Raw genomic sequence first — 20575 nt, 5'->3', positions numbered from 1 at the left:
GAATGGTAGAAATCATATAAATCTCGGTGCGCTGCCGCGAAGCGGCATTAACCGATTCATCTGTAGTAGTAATTCGATGATGAGGAGTAGTGAGGTGGAATGGAGATGGGGGGAAGAGGTGGTGCTTAGCACCAAAAATCGAGAGTGTATTTCGTGTGCTAGGGCAACGTCATATCCCTAAGGAAAAAGTCAGTGATTGGGCTAAATTTAGTGTTGTCGTCAATTAATTCAATATCTAGGAGTGAGTTAAAATTGCTGGTGGTACAGGTTTTTGCTTCATCGTAGAAATTTTGGTTTAAATTTTTTATATAGACGTTGATGTCATCAATTTTAAGATCCCTTTTTATACTATTATTGCTAATGCATTTAGGGGCGCCGACGAGTCTTCTTATAATCTTCCCTTCTGCCATAGAGAGTTTATTTATATAATTAATGTTAATTCAAAGTATAACTAAATAGTTTTATTTCGAACAAAGTATTGGTGATTTAAATAAATCAAACAATTATAACTCCACCCACAAAATAAACTGCTAAAGAAATACTTTGATTACCAGTAGTTTAATCTTTTTACCCTGATTGATACGGTTTTATGCTGCCACGTATTTGTGACAGTCGGCGCGAAAGGGTTAATAAATTCAATTTAGTAGATTTTTATCCACAACTATTTCTAAATCCTTCGTAGGTTCATATAATTCACCACATTTATAGGGATGCCAACTGCACCGCTTTCTGGAATAGTTTTAATAAAGTGGTAGTAAATCATGTGGTAAAATTCGTTAAGGAAGGATAGTTACGTTTATTTTTAAAATACAATAACCCGCAGATAAATGCTTTAACGTTGCATTTTATATGATACTTATAATTTTTGACATTTAGTGGTGAAAAAATTACTTGAAATGAAAAATACTAAGCTAAAAGTAATTTAAATTTCGCTACCACTAGAAAATACTCTTTCAGAAAGCGGATCAAGTTGGCAGCCCTGGATTTAAATTGAATTTATTAAACCAAGAATCACAAATAATAAACTACCACTTGAAAATATTTATTCGCTGACCGGTGCAAGTTGGCATCTCTGTGTATATAAATAAAACTATTTTTGTGTGTTCTATATTGCATTAATTTCTTCAAACCATTTTAGTAACTATAATAATATTAAAAAAAACTAAACATTTACTCGAATATAGTGTTTCTAATAATCTTGACTTCGCCGATCACCGGTGACCCCCGTGGTGCTACGAAAAACTCAGTGCCGGTCACCGGTGGTCACCATGGCATTCAACGTGTTAATGGCCTTTTTTTTCAATACATTGACTACCTTAGTCAGCGACTGCACCTGGATTAAATCAAACGTAAACCGTTCAATTATATCTCTTCAGGGGAAAAAAAGATTATTTAGAATAAATCCAAGGCATAGTGAAAGGGCAGAGAAAACTCTTTGATTGTATAGTTTTAGATGGAAATCAATAGTGAAAGTAGAGGTTGAATTACACAGCTAACGGCGGTTCGATTGTTAAATGTTATCTCAGGGATGCGAACAACGAATGGGAATGTCATTAAATCGACCCAATCGTTATAGACATCTGAGAGTTGAATTGATTTTGGAATAACTATTATTTGTTCGAGAGCAAACGATCAATTTGACACAGAAGTTTAAAATGATATAAAAGTATGATTAGTTCTCTATTTTTTATTAGAGTATACACTGTTACAAGTTTATACGGTCTTTATAAAATTTAAAGTTTGGTGTCAATATTACAACGAAACAGTTGTATATTTAATTTTATTAGTTTTCATTTTCTATTAGTGACACTTATTGATTTCGAAACCATATCCATTTATTGGAAAATATTTAACTTAGTAATGACTATAAATTGATTAAAATCCATCTTATTTTCTTACCTTTGTACGAATTTTTAGGATTGTACAAACCCTGAAAAAGTTTTAATTTTCATGCAATAAACAGTATAGTAGCCAACTTCGTTTGAGTTTTCTTCTCAGATTTTTGAAGTAGTAGAAAAATTTCATTTTTTTACATTTAATTCTTCATTTAATAATTTTGATTAAAATAATATTGGACGACGCGCGATATAAATTATTTAAATATATATGTTAAACTGATGTAGTTTTAAACATAGCGTCATGCTTATCAGTTGTACATTTTTTTAAATGAAGTTAAAGATTGCAAAGTATGCATTGATATTTCGTTAACCGCTTACGTGATTTCTCGTTACGTTCGCTATTACGAAATTATTCAGATCTATAACACAGATTCTACAACCATACTAACTTAATCAATGGTCGAGGAGTATTGTCCTTCCTGGATTCGAATCCCGTCGTCAGCCTGGATGCATCATTGTATTGTTTTTCTCTAACTTGTACAGATCTTCAACTTGATATCAGCATGAAAGTTTTTTTTTTTTGAGCACGGAAGCCAGTATCTGTAAGCATAACAACGAATAAATGAAAGTACATGATTACTAAACTTTACCAAGATACTTATTTTCGTAGAACGATAATTTAATATATAATATATATACCGGCATAATTTTTTTAAATTTAACATATCTAAGCAGGTTCACATTACATAAAGGATGATGTTTGAGGAATACTTAGGGCTTTAATTCATTGGACATATTATTTATCACAGAATAAAAACCCTCTTCTTTTTTATTTTTTAGGACTTACTAATTAGTGTTACAATACATTATTGCAGGAACTTTAAAAATTATATTAAATATACTGTATTGTGAGTTTTAAATGATTTAGTGCTTATGTTAGATGAAACAACATTTTAAAGTACATTAAAATATTGGCACATTTAAACAAGATTATGCAAATTTTAGACTTGATTCTCTACAGCTTCATAAAATCTTTTGCCGAAGGTTGAGCAGTTAGCATACCCGATAAATATATGAGAATAGGTAAATACGATTAAAAAAGCAGAATGTTTTCTTAAAACCTGCTGTGGAAGGTAACAAAAACAAATATTCCTTTGTTTAAAACAATATGTACTACCACTTGCTAAATACAATCGTTTTTCATGTACAAGCCGCGTTTTTGTGTCTACTAGGCAATAATGAAACAGAATATGAACCAAAATAATGTAAAAACTTCTATACTAAATTTATTTAAACGACTGTTCTTTTCGCAGCAAATATTTTGGAACAGTTTAAGGGGCAAAACAGTTGGCACAGTTTGAAAGATCAGGCTTGAAACTTTTTTAACACTAGGTTTACGGGACGCGTCATTTTGACGCATTTCGAATTTTATAAGGAAAATTACAAAACCCGTTTGCATTTTTATTTTATCTCTTGTAATGACTTTAATCCATTGATCGAGGTAAATATATATTGAAGTCTATTTTCCTCAAAAGCGTTGAAATATTGAAATTCTCTTTGTTGTATACCTATCTCTACGGATATGCGTCAATTTGACGCGATCTCAATTCAGACAAAATTTTGAGTAAGCATGCAAACATCACACCAATAATAAATAGGAATGCATACCTGCCAACTTTTAATCCCTTCCATTATGATTTTTCCCAGTGGTATTAAAATGGATTAAAAATTTCAATTTTAAGCAAAAAAATACGTTGTATTTGAAAAAGCTTAAGCTATGTACCTAGATAGTAACACATATTAATATATATGCTTAATTTTTTTAAGAATAGTGGTGATGAAAATCATTTAAAAATTTAATTTATAAATTAAAAAATAGTATATATTTACTACCACTTTAAATATAAAAATAAAATTTTACGCCAAATGTGTAAAAGTTGGCAGGTATGGGAATGTACCGACAATACATCGACCCTTTAACAGATATCGTTATCTCAAATGAAACAAGTGATAAACGACTGTTGCCGATAAGCAATAATAGAAAGAACAAACGCAGAATGCCAATTGATGTCAGAGTGTCAAATTTTGAAGGTTTCAATTGCTTAGTTCGAGTATTAGATACTAGAATATTTTCATTTTTTTTTCATATAGTATATAATTACATTGTTTTCTAAGTGCAGAGATGCCAACTGCTCCGGACATGCCAAAATAATTATTCAAAACGGTAAATAACTTCTAAGTTAATTTTGCAACTAAAAAGTGGTGAATTATATAAGCCTACGAATTATTTAGAAATAGTGGTGGATAAAAATCTACTAAATTGAATTTATTAAACCAAGAATCTACTAAATTGATAAACTACCACTTTGAAATATATATTTGCTGTCCGGAGCAAGTTGGCATCGCCCTAAGAGCTGTTATATGTATTCGTTCATGTGCCAAATTGGCACATGTTCGTAGAGATAGGTATATAAGAACGACGTCCGTAAATCTAGTGTTAAATAGTGCCTTTTTTAGCAGTGCAAAATTAGCACCAGTCTAAAGGAGCGTTGGAAGTTAAAAGTTTTCTTTTCGAAATATCAGTATAATTAAAGAAGTATTCTTTTATAAATATCGCAATCCAATAGAATGATTTCAAAATTGCCTGGCATTATTGCTAAAATAAAGTTATTAATTTCCTCTCCCCATTTCGATCGATACGAATTTCTCATGACTTAAATTGACACAATTTCTAAAAATCTAAACTTGGTATTTTAAATTGTGCCAACATTTTTCCCTTGTAAAATATTCCAAAACATTTGCTGCAAAAAGAAAAATTGCTTACATAGAGTTATCATGGAGGAGTTCACATTATTCTGTCCCGTAGGCGTTTTAGAGAAAGTATTATTCTTCGCACAGGTTTTCAAATTAATCCAATAACGCTTCATTGAAACAAACATTCCCTCAATTTTTTTCTAACATTCATAAAAATATTTTTATCCGTAGATTTATAATCCAATCATTGTAACACCATTCGAGAAAGTATACTTAGAAAGCAAAATTCAAAAGAAACAATCTATTATTTTATTTTTATCAATGTAATCGAAAGAAAACACGACTTTTTTTTTATAGTGCTGATATAAAAAGAAACTATCCAAATTCAATTTCCATAAATAATTCATTTCGCTTGACTAAAAATTTATTCATATTTTAAAACTACAAATTGAATTATACAAAAGCGTTTACACGTAGTGATTAGTTTCCTGGGACGCGTGTTTTTTCAACCGTTCGTTTTATGTTTTCTTTTTCACAAATGTTATTAAAAGAACAATTTAATAATAGAAAGCGTGGATATAAAAAAGGAATCTTATCTAAAAGCACTTTGGGATTTCTAAAAGTCTCTATATCTATAGTCAATAAGACATTTTTACGTTATTGCTTCGGTGTTGTAAACGTCTTGTTCTTTTGTTCGAGAAAACTTCGTGCGAGTAAAACAAATGAAGTTGTTTATGAGTTTTCCCCAAACTTGGCGTTTTGGCATAAAGCCGAAGATAGGGTGGAATAAAAGCCGCAAACTCTTTTGGCAATGTTGGCTGCTTAATTGATTTTGATTGATAAACATTTCCTACTGAGATGCAGTTTAAGAGAGTTTTCTTTTCATTTTCTGGCCTTCGAGATTAAGAACTTGAAAATGAATGTCCTATCTTAGCACTTTATATTCCGCTCATAAACTTTCTTGAGTTTGTCTTATCTATCAATGTTTTCTTTTCTTTCCTTTTTTTTTGGAAATCTCAAATGAATCTGTTTTCTTGTGACCACTATGTATTAAAACATTGGTTAGCAAATAATTATACATTCCTGAGGAATAAATAATGTTTTATTAGTAGAATTTTCTTAAGACGAGTATTAATGATGCGGTATAATCCCAATTTAGGAACAGATCGATTTTTCAAAAATCTAAAGCATGGTAAAAAATTCCATTTATATTGTTTATTGGAATTGTATACATTTGCAAACTTGTGTACTCAATTTAGGCCTATAAACCCTATATAAAATAAAAAGACAGATAGCACAATGCAGAGAAAGACAGCACGAAGATACATCCAGGGTAACAGCGGGATTCGAACCCGCTACCTCCATTCCTCGCACAGCGTTTGGAGGGTGATATCACTTAGCCAGGGAGGCGCAAATTAAATTTATAGTTCAGAATATTTATACGCATCTGGAAAAAATGAAGAATGGTAGAATAATATTTTTTTTCTTATTATTATTATGTTTGTAGCTACTAAAATATTTCACTTTCTTTAAGTAAATATATGCCAATCTGAAGGTGTCAGATATAAAATTTTACTTCGATAGTGAAAGCTAATATTAAGATATTTTCAGCTTCTTTATAACAAAATTGTTACAGTTCTTAATTTTTTCCAGATGAGTACGAATCCTGAGAAATATGATGTTAGTATACCTTCCAACTTTTGAGTGTTCAGCAAATTACTTTTTCATTGGAAAACTAAAGCAGAATTTTTCTTTTTAAAGCTTGATTTTACAGCACTTTTATCACAACATCACCTTTTAATACATTTGCATGAATTATTTACTGTGGACTAAACTCTTTCACTTCTTGTACAGTAAAATAGATTATTATATATTACCTTTGTTACCTCAACAAAAAAAAAAAAATTTTAAAAGTACGGAAATTGCGCAATATTTCAAGAGTATGCAATTGTCTCCACAAGAAAAGATTAATTTGTTTAAACACAAATATTCTGCTACTTTCTTCAAGAAGGTATTTTTCTCATAAGTAAAACATTATCATACCTGCCAACTTTTAATCCCTTCAACTACGATTTTCCCCAGTGGTATTAAAATGGAATTAAAATTTCAATTTTAAGCAACGAAATACTTTGTAACTGAAAAATCTTGAGCTGAAATTGTCGATAGTAACGCATATTAATATATATGCGTAAGTTTTTTAAAAATAGTGGTGATCAAAATCACTTAAAAATTAAGTTTATAAAAGAAAAAATAGTATATATTTACTACCACTTGAAATATAAAAATAAAATTTTACGCCAAATGCGTAAAAGTTGGCAGGTATGCATTATGCATTTCTTCCCCCTTGGAACGACCCCCAAAAAAACAGTCAGACAAACATTTCAAAGGTGGTAATATTTAATAATCTAATCATTTATTTTTTTTAATAGTCATTTTTCTCTAGTTGAAAGGTTTATTTTATATTTTATATTTTATAGCCGTCGTTGAACAGCCGACCCAAATTTTGGGTCTACGACTACTAATGTTCAACTCCGTAGCCTTGTAATTTTGAACCCAATCCAGAAAACAAGGGAACTCCTGGATCAAGTATTGGGAGAAATTTGCCTTCGTGGAGAACTTTTTATTTGGTGGAATTAACCCGCATTTGCGTTGCATGGAGATGAAGACCTCGAGAACCTCCCACGGTTAGCCTGACGGCAAGGGGAGTGTAACCATCACCTCCTACATCAAGAAGCCTCCACGCGGTCTTTAATAAGTAGTCCGCGCAGACTGTTTAAAAAGTGAACCAGTTGTGCGCATGAACCCAAAACCTTTTATAAAAGTAATTGAGAGAAATTTATCTTATATATTTGAGAATTGAATCTGTAGTGGTTGACAAGTGAAAAAGACAAACCAATAATATTCATAAATAAATAAAAAAATTTAGTCATATATTTGCTACCACTTTCTTATTTTAACTATATTCTGTATTAAATGACTCGTTCGGTAATTGGATATCCGAGAGCTTGATGGATGTAGGACTGATCATCGCCGAAAGGACGCTCAGAGGATTACGAAAAGGGATTACGACGGTCAAGCTTTGGATTGACGTCCTACTGACATAGAGATCCTTGACGATTCCGGTCAGCCCATTTGATGTTCCTGACGAGGAAAAAATTTTGATGTTTTGAGTTATTGATGTTTAATCCTTTTGGTGAGTAGTTCTTAATAATTCTCTCGAAATTATGTCTGGACGTGGCAAAGTTTGAAGCTCGTAGTTTAAAGTAAAGTACAAAAATTAAGTTTAAGTTTATTCAATCCAATTTTTAAAGTACTGCAAAATGAGTCTTCGACGTTGCGGACGTGGTGGAAAGACAAGCACGCCTACCGGGCGTCAAAACCTCAGTGACTCTACGACGGATGAGGAATCCACAGAATTCGACAACAAAATCAAATCACGCAATATGGCTACATATCAAAATCATCCACGTGGCGGAAAATGGCAAACCGAAAAGACTTCACGAGAACCAACGGTAAATGTGGAAAGCATGAGTCCAGGTGAACGAAAGTTATATGAAGAATGGATGGAAATGATAAGGATGACCAACGAAGAAATTGAAACAACAGCGAAAGAGCTCCAGGATTGCTCGCAACTCAAAACTCAACTTATGGAAACTCAAGATGCAGGCCAAAATTTAGAACAGAAAAGCGAAATGACAACCGATACAGAAAATACAGCTAAAAATAATGCAGAGCCTCCTACAAAAAAGCGAAAAAGGAAGAAGAAAAAGCAAAACAAAGCCAAAAATATTGAGGATACACAAATCATGATTACAGAAAGCACCTCTTCTTCACCAATAGATGCCGCCACCTCCTTGCTACTATCTGAAACAATAGTCAACTCTGACATAGCTCCACNTGTATATATATGTCAAATTATGTTTATATTTATATATATCAACTTAGATTCGATGAATCAGATATTCAAATGTTATATTTACTCAAGCAAAGTGCTTGTTTTTCTATTAGCTACCACATCGACTGCTAAATTCAAAATGTTATTACTATAAATTTTCTGTAAATTTCTAGATGTATGGGATAGGGGCCGCTAAGTGGCCCAGGTGCCCAATTTTTGTAAATAAAGTAAGTAAAGTAATTGGATATCCTTTATCAATTATGTCTTTCATTTTTCAAAAATCAATTAGTGTACATATCAAATCATGTTTTATCTTTAATTTTAATTTAAGTCTAGAATCAACATTTCGAAAGTTATGTAAAAACGCCAATTTGTCATATTGACAATTTCATTGTTTTATTATTTTACAAGCAAACTGCTTGATTTTTTTATGGCTACCACAATGCAAATATGTTCCTTTCAAATTATGTTTATATTTATATGTGTCAATTTAGATTTGATATTCAAATGTTATATCTAATATATTTATCTATGTCAACCTATGTATATATATTTCAAATTATGTTTTTATTTATATGTGTAAATTTAGTTTCGATATTCAAATGTTTATTTACCTAAGCAAAGTGCTTGTAATTTTGTATTAGCTACCACATCGACTGCTAAATTCAAAATGTTATTACTTTAAACTTATGTAGATTTCTAGATGTATGGGAAAGGGGCCGCTGAGCGGGCCAGGTGCCCAATTTTTTATAAATAAAGTAAAAGTAAAGTGGATATCCTTCATAATGGTCTGATCGGACTACTTATAAAAAACCGTGTGGAGGCTTTCAGTTTTAGGAGGCGCTGCTCTAACCCATGATCCGTCTACCATTGAGGATATTTCACGTCAGCACGGCGGTCGTTGCTAGCCGGATGCGGAATTCGTATCGACCAGCCATCGCTGGGATCGAATCCCGGTTCACCTCATTGGAAGGCGAACGCTCTATCCCGGAGCCATCGCGGCTCTAGTTGAAAGATTTCTAATAATCAACTTTAGGCCGGGATAGCCTGGTTGGTAGGACACTAGGCTCGTGTCCAAGGGGTCGTGGGTTCGATCCCCGCTGGCCGAAGACTCCCCGTGTAGTAAATGGTGACTGATTTCACGTTAAATCTGTCGAGTCACAAAGTCTTCCATGTTCCCATAACAAATCAAACCTCTGGGGGTACTGATCCAAGAGTTCCCTTGTCTTTTGGATTGGTTCAAAATTACAAGGCTACGGAGTTGAACATTAGTAGTCGTAAACCCAAAATTGGGTTAGCTGTTCAACGATGGTTATAAAATAAAATAAAAATGATAATCAACTTTCCCGAATTGAAAGTTTTCTAAAAATCACCTTTCCCTTGTTGAAAGGTTTTTAACCATCACCTTTCCCTTGTTGAAAGGTTTCTAATAATCAACTTTCCCTAATTGGAAGTTTTCTAAAAATCACCTTTCCCTTGTTGAAAGGTTTGTAACAATCACCTTTCCCTTGTTGAAAGGTTCCTAATAATCAACTTTCCCTAATTGAAAGTTTTCTAAAAATCACCTTTCCCTTGTTGAAAGGTTTGTAACAATCACCTTCCCTTCGTTGAAAGGTTTTTAATAATCAACTTTCCCTAATTGTTATTTTTTTAAAAATCACCTTTCCCTTGTTAAAAGGTTTGTAACAATCACCTTTCCCGTGTTGAAAGATTTCTAATAATCAACTTTCCCTAATTGAAAGTTTTCTAAAAATCAACTTTCCCTTGTTGAAAGGTTTGCAACAATCACCTTTGCTTTGTTGAAAGGTTTTCAAACAATCATTTTCTTCTTGTGTTGAAACTTTTTCTAATAATCACTCTTAAACTTTCCGATGTTAGTGAACCTTCGTTTATAGCGAACTAATTGTTGGCACCGCAGACGGTACACTATAATAGGGTAGAACTGCAATGATTTTTTATTTATCCTGTTTTTATATTTAACTCCAGAACTTTCATTACCTAAGCTTTATATTATGTTAGTGCTCTAGCATTATATAAGAAATAACTTTATAAAAAGAGTAGAAAAAAAGATAATAGAAGAATTGTGTCATGTGCACACTTAAAGCATTTCTTAGTAAAGCTTTAAAACAAAGTACCATTTTGGAATAACTGAATATTTAACAAGCAATTACACGTTTTATAAATATTCCAAAGCAGTAAATAAAAATTTTGCTAGCATTAATAATTCATTTCAACAAAAAATGACTGCGCCGGAAAGTGCTTTTAATTAAATCAGTTAAGAGAGTGTTATAAATCAATTTATCTTGTAATTTATGGAGAGGAGCCTTCTTTGCCAATTAAGGAGAGGCTTAAAACCCAGAAACTTTAATAAAAAAGACAAGAACAGAAATCGAATTTCCTGCCATTGGAAAAAGGATTTAATGAACTATTTTATTTATAGCACGTAAAAGGGGGTAGTATAAAGTGAGAGGAACATTTTTTTGTTTGTGTACAAGTTCAATAATTTTTTAAATATTTTAAAATTAGAAGTTACTAGGTATATGTTTCAATACTACCAAAGATGTTGCAAGATGTGCAATCCCTGAGTCCTGGTAGTTTTTAAAAGTTGTGAGTATGTCCTGAGCTATTACAGAGATGCCAACTTGCTCTGGACAGCAAATATATATTCTAAAGTGGTAGTTTATCAATTGTGATTCTTGGTTTAATAAATTCAATTTAGTTGATTTTTATCCACCACTATTTCTAAATAATTCGTAGTAAGCTTGTATAATTAACCACTTTATAGTACTTATGTCATGCTATGCCTTTTAAAAAGCAAGCTAAAAATAGTCATATATTTGCAAAATTTACTTTGTAGTTATTAACCATTTTTTAAAATTATTTTGGCATGTCCGGACGTCAGCTCCTACAACTGAAAGCCTCCACACGGCTTCTTACAAGTAGTCTGTTACAGACTGTTTAAATCTGTAGTGGTTGACAAGTAAATAAGACAAACTAATCATACTTATAAATGTAAAAAAGTTTTAGGTATATATTTGCTACCACTTTCTTATTTTTACTAGATTTTGCATTAAAGGGCTCTTTCGTAAACTGGTTTACCTTCATAGTGGTCTGATCGGACTACCTATTAAAAACCGTGTGGAAGCGTTCAGTTGTAGAAGGCGTTGGTGCGGAGTAGTTGGTATTGTTGCTATTATTAACATATTTTAATTCTTTTTTTATTATAAGGACTGGCAACTTTGTCGACCATAATATGTAATAATAAACATTTTTATTTCAAGTCAAAGTCCAGTGCTTTGCTTAAACTAAAGTAGTTGGCGACAGAAATAAATGTAAATCTATGTACTCAACCACTTCTAATCAAAGGTGACCATACATCCTCAAATCTTTAGATCACTCCTTGAAATCCCCATTAATTGCCCTCAAAAACTTTCAAACTTTTTGAAGATCCCAAATTTAATGACCCCAAATTTCAATGTGTCCTCAAATCTTCTCGAATTTTGCCGAAAACATATAAATTTTTTCTGGCAATAAAATATTTAAAAAAATTAGAATTACGCATGTTTTGTTTGAAAAAAAAAGATAATTTGTCTCTTCAGGAAATACAAACAAAAAGCTAGAAAATACAATGCTAAAGCTAACTGATGAAAGCGCCATGATCGTTTTAAAATGATTTCAGAAAAATTAAGCAAATTTTAATAATTTATTTAATTTATTCATTTTACATGTGTTCGAATGCAGAATATTATATGATATTCCACAACTGCTTAGTAATCTAATCAAGTTTGTTGAAGCTGGTTCCGCGCTTGATATTAGTCATCATTAAAAAAAATCTTCGTCGCATATTAAATAATATTCCCTTAAATATATTGGTATCCTCAAATCGTAAAATGTTTTGAAAACGCTCCGCTAATTAGTTCTCAAATCATGATTTATAAATCTGGTAACCTTATTCCAGTCTCTTCTACACTGTAAAGAAACATTTTTAGTCACTTTTCGCTTTAATACAATCTTTGATATGATGTATTCAAGAATTAACAAACTAGACAACTTGAAATTTTTTGATCTCCACAGTATTTGGAGAGATAGTAAATTGAAACCAAACAAGAGCATATTCCTTCGAATTTAGCAAGCATTTAAAAATATCACATAATAATTATCAGGTCTTTTATATATAGGCAACACAGTNTTTGAAATCTGATGCTCCATTGATTTAGGCTTAGAGTATCAGACCGCCATATTAACGTGTCATCCACTATATATATATATATATATATATATCATAAAATTAACGATTATTTTATTTAAATATAAAATCATAAAATATGCTACTACTTTAAATATTTGAGAAAAATCTCCTTTTAAAGAGTGGAAAAGTTAACAAGTCTATATTGATTCAATTTGAATTCGAAAATTAAGAACTTCAAAACTTTTTGTCACTGCTCTGAACCTCAAAGCATTAAATTAGATTATTCATTTTACGGTTTTTAACGGTAGATTCTTCGCAAAATAGTGATTAACCGTCACAAGAAAGAAATCCTGCATGAAAGTTTACCTTGGAAAATTATTTCATTTCCAGATTATTTTTGATAGAGGTAAAGTATCCTCCGTGACTGTCACGACTTGACGCAATAATGCATACGTAAACAATTTTAAAAATCTCTCAAATTTGTCGAGAAAGCGCAAAACAAAAATAATTAAAATAAAATTAACCCTTCTGTGCCTAGCGTCCTCTTAAAAGAACAGTTCCTTTATTTTTTCAAAGAAGAGAGAAATGGTAGTGCTGTTTCATTACTTAGATTTAAATAAATCCTATAATTTCAATTGCACATCTGAGACTGATGCAACATAAATTTAAGCCAACTTGCGAAGCAAATTGCGCTTCCTGATTCAAATACAAATTTATGTTTCGATTTAAAATATAAATAAGGCTTCCAGACTACAATACAAATTTACACCTTCTGAATACTACAAGCAGAATAAATGATGGTATTATCTCAGCGATGCCAACTTGCTCTTGGCTGCGAATAACTATTTTCTAGTGGTATTGTTTTAATATATGATTCTTAGTTTAGTAAACTCGATTTATTGGGTTTTTATTCATCACTTTTTCTAAATAATCCAAAGGCTTATTAAATAAACGTCACAACGAATGATAACCCTAAAGATCTCGACTCACAGTTGAAATATTTACTGTATGAATGAGATAGCGAAACAGACTAGGACAGATTAGCCGTGTTGAGTCTTTTTAAAAGTTAACAACATTTACAGCAAATCTACAAAATTTCATTTATGGTTATCTACCTTTTTTTAAAATATTCAATAGAATCCGGAGCAGTTGGCATCTCTGTTATCGCATAAGAATTTATTGTCAATTAACACGTTCACGCCGGGGTGACCCACCGGTGGGTCACGCTAGATTGTCTCATCTTGGCAGCGCACCGGAGTAAAAGCTGGTAACAATAAATTTCATTTTTTAGTTTTTTTCCGGGAATAATAAAAATCTATAACTACCAATTGTTTTTAACGGATGCGATTTTTAAATTGAATTGCCGTGTTAAATTTCCTTAGAGCGAACTGGTATTGTTGAGAATAGATTAACTCCTCCCGAATGTTATCTCATAATGAAATAGTTCTTCCATCAGTATTTTCTCTTTTCCCTTACCAGTATTTTCACTTTTCCCAGCGTGAACGTGTTAAAATTCTGAGCATTTACCGGAATATTAGATGGCATAAACTATAACAAAATCTTTGTTGTTGATGACAATACAAGGTTTAATCACCTCTTGACCACGATTTGCAGAATATATAATTTCATCACAAATCGAAATTTTAAGTCTATCAATACTTTGAGGTTTTTGCCGAATAGCTGGATGACTTACATGTCAACTGCATTTATGTGTCTGATTGCAACAAAATGTTCATTTTCTGATAACATCAAGCCGAATTAATTGTGGTATTTCTGCTGGAGAGATTGAATCGTCAATCGAAATTCCGACTACTTTTCCTCGACTAAAAAAAAAGAAAGAAAAATAGTAACTGGTTTTTCGTGCTGAGTGGCATCAATAATTTCAATCAAAAAATTTTCCGGCAACAGACGTAAAATTTTTTAAAAGTGGTTTTTAGACATTTTTGCAAATTTTAAAAACTTTGATTTCATTTTAATCATAAGAATTAAAATAATCGCTTTTACTTTTTAGACATATTTACCTTAATTTATAAAATATATTTTTGTAAATAAAAACTATGTGTTTCTTTAACAATTCTCCGTCATTTTTTAAATTTTCCGATTGAGGTCATCCTGAAAAACATAAAAAATTAATAAAAAATGCAAAAACTTTTCTTTACTTATTGATACCATTTATTTGTTTTTAAAATAGTTACAAACGCAGGTAATTTGTGTCGATTTCTTAATTTTTTTAAAAAGTGAAATGATATTCTTGTCTATTCCTAAATTATCGTCACATCTAAATTTGCCTTAGGCTTAAATTCCCATTTTGATCACTTTTGTTATTAATGCATATTAATCGTTTCATTTTAATATTCCACTGCGAGTTAAAAAAAAATCTTTAATGTCCCCTCCCGACAAACTAATTTCTCTTAATTTACGAACTATAATCTGCACATAATGCTTTTATTTTATTTATTATTGATTTAATCTAATATCCCTCTAGGGCATATTTTGATAATCAAAGAGCACACAAAAAGAAACTTTCATCTCTTTTTAACGAAAAAAAAATTTAAAACTCTTCAAGATCTCAGAAATTGTTTCAAAGTAAATAAAACGTCTAATAAAAATCATTCCCTTTGGAATATACCGAGAAAAAAATAAAATTCAATAAGAAGAAACTGAAAATTAGATGTCTTTTGAAAAAAAAAAGCGTTCTATTTTTATTTTACTTTTGCTATTTCCTTTGAGCTCTCTTCCTCGTTTCCATGGTTTCAGAACTTGTTAGTACTTTAAGTCAAACAGCAAATTGTGATTAAGGTATTGCAAATGGTCTCTTAGGAAAGTTTTTCTTTCTTTTTTATTTCATCGTCTTATTCGTTTTAATTTCACATTCAGTTATTATTATTCTTTTTTTTAAAAAATGTTTTACGTTTGTTCGACAAAGAAGATCCCCTTATTATCGTACGTTTTTCATTAATTCAAACAAATGTAAGGTCAGTTACAGAATATGAGATTATCTATTATAAAATTCTGTTTTTTATCGTTATTCTTTTGCGAACATAAATTAGGTAGACTTTCGAGAAGAATTCGTTAAAAATGAAATTTTAAATCCCATAGCGGTAAAGTACTTTTTATTTTTGAATAAATTAATTTTGCAGAATCAGCTAAAGAATAGTTTCTTTTCGTTGGAAATGCATTTATTAAAATTAATTTCTTAATGTCTGCTGTAATAGAATTCATTAATTCACTGATATCATTGCTAAAATAAACTTTCTAATCCAGAATGATTTATATATTTTTAACTTTAATAAATATTTAATTGAGATCTTAAAATGAAATTTATTCTTATATTTCAGCAGTATTAATTCCCCAGATTTGTACATTGAAGTGATGGGGGTAAATCTGCCAACCTGGAATTTTAGTTCTTCCTATTTATTTAAAGTTGTAGTTAAATAATAATTAACAAGGTTCATATGCCTTTTGAAAAATTAAAAAGTTGTAGTATATATTAATAAAGTATATTAATATAATTTTAAGGTTTATAATATCATGTTTACAGCTACCAGAATATAGAATATTTTATTTTCTCNTGAAATACATATATATATATATATATATATATATATATAAAGAAAAATCTTAAGAAATTCAATAAGTTTTATTTTCATTATTCTGTAATTTTTTCCATGTTTTCTCTTTATTTTGAACTTAATTACATATAATCTCCGAAAGTGGCAGATATAAAATTTTTTATTCGATAGTGTAAGCTAATATAACTAAAGAATGGAAAGAACAGTTGCAAACGTAAACAAATATCACGTTCCGGCAACCAATCAGGATAGAGATACCCACACTTGCAGGCATCACATTGTAAAGGATAAAATACAGAAATTTCCTGAACTTCATAACTATTGAATTTTCTTTCTGTTTTGATAAATGTTACATTATCATTTCGAATTTATTTCCGTGCTTTTATTTATGTCATCTTTTCTTCTTCTTACAGGATGAAGATAACTCCCTTGCACTGATCTTAAGAAATGGATCGTAGAACAACCACATGCTTTTCAGCACCCTACGGTCTATGGAAACAGTGGCTGATCCAGCTGTTCTTCATTAGCCAATTCTGGAGCTTTTTGCATACTCAGGCATTTATTCTAGACGGGTCACCCACCTCCTTTGCCCAGTTTCCCCGATGGAACGCTGGGCTCAATGGAACACTTTCTCTAAAATTTAGAACGAGAGAACCCAATGGATTACTCTTATACACAGACGACGGAGGAACGTATGATTTTTTTGAGGTCAAGTTGGTAGAAGGAAACGTGAGGTTAAGGTTTAACCTCGGAGGTGGGACGGCTATTTTGTCTGCTGGGAAAAATCTTCATGACAGTCGGTGGCATTCTATGCAAGTAAGTGCAACAACATATGTGTATACTACATGTCCTCCAACATTCGAGATTTCTTCGAAAAAAAATTTCCGAGTGGTAGTGAAAGTTATAAAGTCAATGTCAAATGTTTATCTAAACTGAAATGGATCGTTAGTCTATCTAACCTTAAGTATATTTGCTTAAATTATTTGAATGTAATGATGGTCTTCGTTTTTTAAAAATCTAATTCATGAAAATATTAATACAATACTTTTTCCCTACCACTAAGAAAAAACTTTTTCGACAAAATTTCTACTACAAAATTTCTGTAGTAGTTGGAGGGTATGCCACTGCATGTTTTCTAGAGCAGAGTTTCATGAATCTTAGAAAACTTAATAGCGTCAATGAAAATGTGACAAATTTTGATCATTTAATGTAATTTTTAATATTTTTAGAGTATAAGGAAAATTTCTATGCGTCTGTGCCCTACTAAACCTTAAAGATCTTATATGAAATGTTGTTGAAAGTGGTATCTTAAAGATGACATTCTTTGCTAGTTTTAACGTGGATATACTACCACTAATAGGAATTGAGGAGTCTTAGTAAGGGATAATTGTTCATACAAATACATGGGTTGGACAAAAATATAGACACTTCTATACTAACTCTAAGTAAGCAATCTTTCCTTAAGAAGCAAACGTTTTCGAAGATGGTAAAACTGTCGATGGGGGTAGAACCCACGACCTCTTGTACATGGATCCAGTGCCTACCAACCAGGGTATCCCGCCCTTACTGTTTGAAATAATTGAAATTATATAAACATGCTATTTATAATTTCTTATAAAGGAAGGAGGGGAGAGAATTTGTGACATCACATATGTTGTTATTCTTACGCGCCCTTTAATTGCAAGGTCAGCTTTCTTTTCATTATGATAATGATACCTTTAAAATGTTTTCGAGTTTCAAGCGTTTAGTATTCTTAAGATTTGTCTTAAATATATTTAATTTTTTTTGAAGATAAATGCTTTTTAGCAGCTTTCGTGATTGAGTAGTTTCGTGATTTTTGTAGTAATTGATAAGTAATAATGTTTACGAATAATGTAATTATTCGTAAACATTATTACTTATCAATAATAATATATATCAATAATAATATCAATAATAGTATAATTTTAAATAATGTTTACGAATCAAATATAACCAAGTGACTACAGAACAAAAAATTAGTTGTAGAAATTTCAAACTTCTTAAAAAAGTGCAAGTTACGATGACATGAACAGAAAAGCTATCAATTCATCATACGCTAAAAGAATGTGCAACTTAGTACTTTTATTAATTTTTTTTAAATTCAAATTTCATGAAAATTAATTATATGCCATAGTTGAATGACATGATCACGTAAATTATAGTAAAGTTCGCGTTGTAGGTTTTAATTGGAATGATAAATTTTAATACGAAAATGATTTCTATTTACAAAGTTTAATTTTTTTACCTTCATTCCTAATTTTTGAGTTTCATTCATGAAAAATAAAAATAATTGTTTTAAAAATTTTCTGTCATCTTACAATTCGTACTGAAAGTTATATAAGAATCTTTGAATTTGTTTTAATTCTATTTGAATTATACAAATTTCTATATGTGTAGGCTTTATTTTAAAGTATATTATTAGGATTTTAAATGAACAATCTATTCATATATTTCCTACGTTTATCGTAATATATGTCACGATAATCAATCAAAATATGAAATTTTATTCAAGCAATTCTACTATTGAATAAGCATTCTTGAATACACATTTGTTTTTTAAGCTAATTAAAACATATTATTAGGTCATGTCATTAGACTATATACTGCCCATATACTTATTATAGACTATATACGCTATTTTGCGTTTTTGTTACTACTTTCCTCGATTCTTAGAAACTCATGTTACGTGAATTTCAATTTAAAATTATTTTTAATGAATGTATAAAATGATTATTTTGATACTACAATCAGAACATTTAGAAAAAATATTTTCAAATTTATATATTCTTCTTCCATTTTACCCAGACGTACAGCTACAAATATGCGAAACTATTTTTACTTTTCTGATAGTTAAATTTTTTTTTCAAGCAACCGTTAACACGTTGAATACTATGGGGGTCACCGGTGACCGGTACTGAGTTTGTTCGCAGCTCCGTAACCGGTGACCGGCGAAGTCAAGGTTATAAGAAACACATAATTCCAGTAAATTTGTAATTTTTTTAATATTATTATCGTTACTGAAATGGTTTGAAGAAATTAATGCAGTATAGAACACACATACCTGCCAACTTTTACGCATTTGGCGTAAAATTTTAGACCTATATTTAAAGTGGTACTAAAATATATGCTTTCTATAAATTCCTTGAATTTATAAGCTCAATTTATAATTTTTTTAATCACCACTATTTTTAAAAAAATTAAGCATATATAATAATACGCAATACTGTTGTCGCAGTTTGTATAATCTTTTTCAAAATAGAGCGAATTTTTCTGCCAAAAATGGTAATTTAAATTCCGTTTTACTACCACTGGGAAAAGTCATCTTCGAAAGGATTAGAAGTTGGCAGGTATGAACACACGAAAATAGTCTTATTTATATACACAGAGATGTCAACTTGCTCCGGACAGCGAATAAATATTTTCAAGTGGTAGTTTATTAATTGTGATTCTTGGTTTAATAAATTCCATTTAGTAGATTTTTATTCACCACTATTTCTAAACAGTTCATAGGGTTATATAATTCACCACTTTGATGAGATATGTCATTGTAATGCTACCTAAATGCTGCATAATTCAAAATGTTTTTTAATTCAACTTGTAAATACATCATGATGTATGGGTTAGCATACCTGCCAACTTTTAATCACTTTCATTATCATTTTCCCCAGTGGTATTAAAATGGAATTAAAACTTCAATTTTAAGCAAACAAATACGTTGCATTTAAAAAAACTTAAGTTGACAACCATGATAGTAACGCATATTAATATATGTGTTTCACTTTTGTAAGAATAGTGGTGATCAAAATCATTTAAAAATTAAGTTTATAAAAGAAAAAATAGTATATATTTACTACCACTTTAAATATGAAAATAAAATCTTCCGGAAAATCCGGAAGAGTTGGCAGGTATGGGTTAGGGGCCGCTGCGCGGCCCAGGCACCCAATTTTAATTAAATAAAGAGAAAGAAAGAGATATGTCATGCTACAAAACTAGCAAAATCTGTCTAGTATTTGCAAATTTAGTGTGTAGTTATTTACCATTTGGCCAGACGGGCAAGCCATGTAAAATTAGCGTGGCATTCAACGTGTTAATGTTAAATTACTTTAATAATTTCTTAGACAGTTAACTCACCTTCTTTCAAATACTGTTGTCGTATTTTTAAATCTTAGAGTTTAGAATTTGTGAGATCCATAATGGGTGTAATAAGTTTTTTTTTTAAACCTTTATTTAGTAACTATACAAACAGAAATTTATTTTGACATTTGCACATTACTTTCTCCGTTTTCATGATCTCAGCTAAAATAAA

The 20575-nt window shown here is 30.7% G+C and overlaps 1 protein-coding gene across 2 annotated transcripts in view; it reads left to right on the top strand.

Moving 5' to 3' along the window:
- Window positions 1–20575, top strand: part of LOC107438212 (neurexin 1) — a 275422-nt gene that overhangs the window by 55925 nt on the left and 198922 nt on the right. For both annotated transcript variants that reach the window (XM_071185922.1, XM_071185921.1), the window contains exon 2: window positions 16662–17064. In XM_071185922.1, the coding sequence (XP_071042023.1) occupies window positions 16696–17064 (369 nt within the window). In that variant the 5' untranslated portion in view covers window positions 16662–16695. The remainder of the gene's footprint in view (window positions 1–16661; window positions 17065–20575) is intronic.

Source organism: Parasteatoda tepidariorum, chromosome 9 (assembly GCF_043381705.1).
Source record: "Parasteatoda tepidariorum isolate YZ-2023 chromosome 9, CAS_Ptep_4.0, whole genome shotgun sequence".
Taxonomy (NCBI): Eukaryota; Metazoa; Arthropoda; class Arachnida; order Araneae; family Theridiidae; genus Parasteatoda; species Parasteatoda tepidariorum.
The sequence above is the reverse complement of the archived record's forward strand: the minus strand, read 5'-3'. Positions and strand labels throughout refer to the sequence as shown.